Below are 3,215 nucleotides of genomic sequence, written 5' to 3'. Positions count from 1 at the left end.
GGCCTTGAGCATGCAAAGCAAGCACTCTACCACTGAGCCACCTTCCCAGCCCAAAAAATATAAAATCTTGATCCTCAGATGTCAGGCTCCTGAGAAGCTAGGATTAGGGTGTGAACCACTGGCTTTCCCATTGGGTTTTAAACATGTGCCTAGTTGAAAATACTGTATATCTGAACTTTTGCTACATGTTCAGAATTGGTACTCAACTGGAAGTGAGAGTAGTATGGTTCTCTGCTCTTCTGGTTTTTTTTTAATCTCCTGGCAACTTCTGGTCCAGATCTTTTGCTTCCTCAGACACATTCATTGAGCACATATTTGAGTGCCTTTGTGCTGGGAAATTTATTAGAAACCTGTGTGCTGGAATTAATGTTTTTAACATGGCTTTCCAAGATTGGCTTCACGGATTCCCCCCTGCCCAATATGCACACTATTGTACCATTATCTGAAAGGGAAATTGGAAAAGTATATGTAATAAGATTTGTTGAAGTGTTTGATTTCTTCTCCAAAATTGGGTTTGTGATATTGGTACTACTTGTGGATGTGAACATACGATTCCACCACTGTTGAGAATGGCAGATCTTGGCATACTGTGATAGGCAAATCTTTGCCTTTGATTACTGTCTGCTTTATGTGTTGGATTGATTGAGCAGGGTGGAGTGTAGGGAGGGGTCAGGAAGCACTGAAGACTGACCCTGGGGAACTTAGAGGTCTCTGCAGTACTTTGTAGATAAGGTTGTTTTCAGTGAGAAGGCTTGTATTGGCAAGAGTCTCACTACTCTCTGGGTTTCTTGGCTCTCAAACTCTGGTAACTTTGATGCCTGTTGGATTTTGTTTCACAGACACCCTGTAGACCTCGGAGAAATGGAGACAGAATCCATAGAAAGCAGCTCTGAATCCCAAACAAGCTCACAGGATAACTTTGTAAGTAGTTTCTTGTTTATTTCTCATCCTGGATGTTTTAGGCAAATTAATTGTTGGGAGCATATGCCACTTAACATACTGACGTTAGATTCTGATGCTGATGCTTATGGAAAAGGGGTGCTGTTTCCCATCATTGTGATGTCAGGTTGATCCTAAGATTGAATTCTGAGAGAGTGACTTTTAGTTTGGCATTTGATTCAGCCCAACTAATGAGTCTTCAACATTTTCATTTGGTAGTAAAAGGCCTTTTTCCTGCATCTAGCACCTCCATATTCACTTATTAGTGCCCACTTGTAAGCCATGCATGGTTCGTTCTGGTGGGCTGGTAGTGTAGGAGCTTTTTTTTTGTTGTTGGTGGTGGTGATCGTGGGTCTTGAATTCTGGGGCCTGGGCGCTATCCCTGAGCTTTTCAGCTCAACTAGCACTCTACCACTTGAGCCATAGCGCCACTTCTGGTTTTCTGGTGCTTAATTGGAGATAGGAGTCTCGAGGAAAGTTGGGTGTTGGTGGCTCACGCCTGTAATCCTAGCTACTCAGGAGGCTGAGATCTGAGGATTGCAGTTCAAAGCCAGCCTGGGCAGAAAACTGGAAGTGGTGCTGTGGCTCAAATGCTAGATATTTCCTTGAGCTGAAGAGCTCAGCGACAGTGCCCATGTCCAGAGTTCAGCCCCCATGACTGACCTCCCCCACCCCCCCCCAAAAAAATTGCCTCATCTCTTTAATTCTGTAGTTAGTGTCCAGGAACACATTCTTTAAGACTTATATATGTGTGCAATTTATAATGAAAAACTTACTATTTTATAAGGGAAACAATACAGTATTTCCATGTGGGCATATCTAAGTAGCATAAGTGAAAAAGCAGGTAAAAAGACTAAAAAGCATATGTCTTTGTTGTTGTTAGTGCTGTCTGTAAGTTCCTGAATCATATCTGAACTTTTCTTCCCACTGTATTACTCTTGGGGAACCCAGTGCTTGTCCTTTATGCTTGTTCACATTTGCATGCCACTGTTGTGGCAGTGTCAACTGTTGTGGCAGTGTCAGTTAAACAAATGTCCAGTGTAGGAATAGCAAGATACTTATCTCTTAAGGAATGTGCCTGTCTCGTCATGTTTTGAAGACTGGTAAGTTGTTGGTCATGGTGCTAATACACTTGTAATTCTAGCTACTTAAGAGGCTGAGAGGTAATTGACAAGTTTGAGGCCTATCTGGCAACTTGTAAGACCCTCTGAAGATAGAAAGAGCTAAGGGTTGTAGCTCAGTGTGAGAAGTCTTGTGCAATTCCTGGGATCATTCTTCACTGTGGGATGGGAAAAAGACTGCTGGACACTGGAGGCTTACTTCTGTAATCTTGGCTACTCAGAAGGCTGAGATCTGAGGATCAAGTTTGAAGCCAGTCCAGGGAAACAAATCCAATATAGGCCCTTATCTAATTAGCCAGCAGAAAGCCAGGAGTAGAAATGTGGCTGTAAGTAGCAATGTGCCAGCCTTGAACAGAAAAAGCTGAGTGCGCAAAGCTCTGAATTCAAGCCTTCATATCAGCACACGTGTGTGGACACTGAAACTGCTCTGAGTGAGTCTGCAGTGCTGCCAACACTGTGTTGTCCTCTATTAGTGTTCATGCTCTGTAACTGTTTTTTGTTGTGCTAGTATTGGGGATTGAACTCTGGGCCAGGTTTTGTCCTTTATTTAGCCTTTTCCACTTAAGGCTAGTTGCTCTACCATTTGAGCCACAACTCCACTTCTGGCTTTGTTTTTGGTGGTTAATTGGAGATGAGTCTCACAGACTTTCCTGACTAGGCTGGCTTCAGAACCTTGATCCTCAGATCTCAGCCTCCTAAGTAGCTAGGATTATAGATGTGAGCCATCGATGCTTGCTAGTTTGTAATTGACAGGGTTAATTCCTACTTAGTTAACTAAGTAGGAATTTGAAACCTCCAGGCATGAGCATCAGTTAGCTAATATTTTGAATTGTTTTGTTATATTTTTGTGTTCATGGGACTCATTGGTCATGATCAGTTTGTTTTGGCCCTGCCATATTCTTGGATACCTAAACATGTACTGAAGTCCCTCAGGCAAGAGAGTCAACCTAGGCTAAGCATCATTAAAAGCAAATGTAGAAGCCAGGTGCCGGTAGTTCACGCCTGTAATATTAGCTACTCAGGAGGCTGCCATCTGAGGATCCCAATTAGAAGCCAGTCTAGGCAGGAAAATCCACGAAACTTTTTTTTTTTTTTGTCGGTCATGGGGCTTGAACTCTGGGCCTGGGCGCTGTCCCTCAGCTCTTCAGCTCAAGG

General features: G+C 43.1%; 1 protein-coding gene across 1 annotated transcript in view; it reads left to right on the top strand.

Annotated features, from left to right (window-relative positions):
- Nucleotides 1–3,215, top strand: part of Slbp (stem-loop binding protein) — a 36,573-nt gene that overhangs the window by 19,742 nt on the left and 13,616 nt on the right. Inside the window, exon 5 of the mRNA XM_013023927.1 lies at nucleotides 840–921. Within this exon, the coding sequence (XP_012879381.1) occupies nucleotides 840–921 (82 nt within the window). The remainder of the gene's footprint in view (nucleotides 1–839; nucleotides 922–3,215) is intronic.

Source organism: Dipodomys ordii, unplaced genomic scaffold, assembly GCF_000151885.1.
Source record: "Dipodomys ordii isolate 6190 unplaced genomic scaffold, Dord_2.0 Scaffold71, whole genome shotgun sequence".
NCBI lineage: Eukaryota > Metazoa > Chordata > Mammalia > Rodentia > Heteromyidae > Dipodomys > Dipodomys ordii.
Note: the sequence above shows the minus strand (reverse complement) of the source record. Positions and strands in the feature narration are given on the sequence as shown.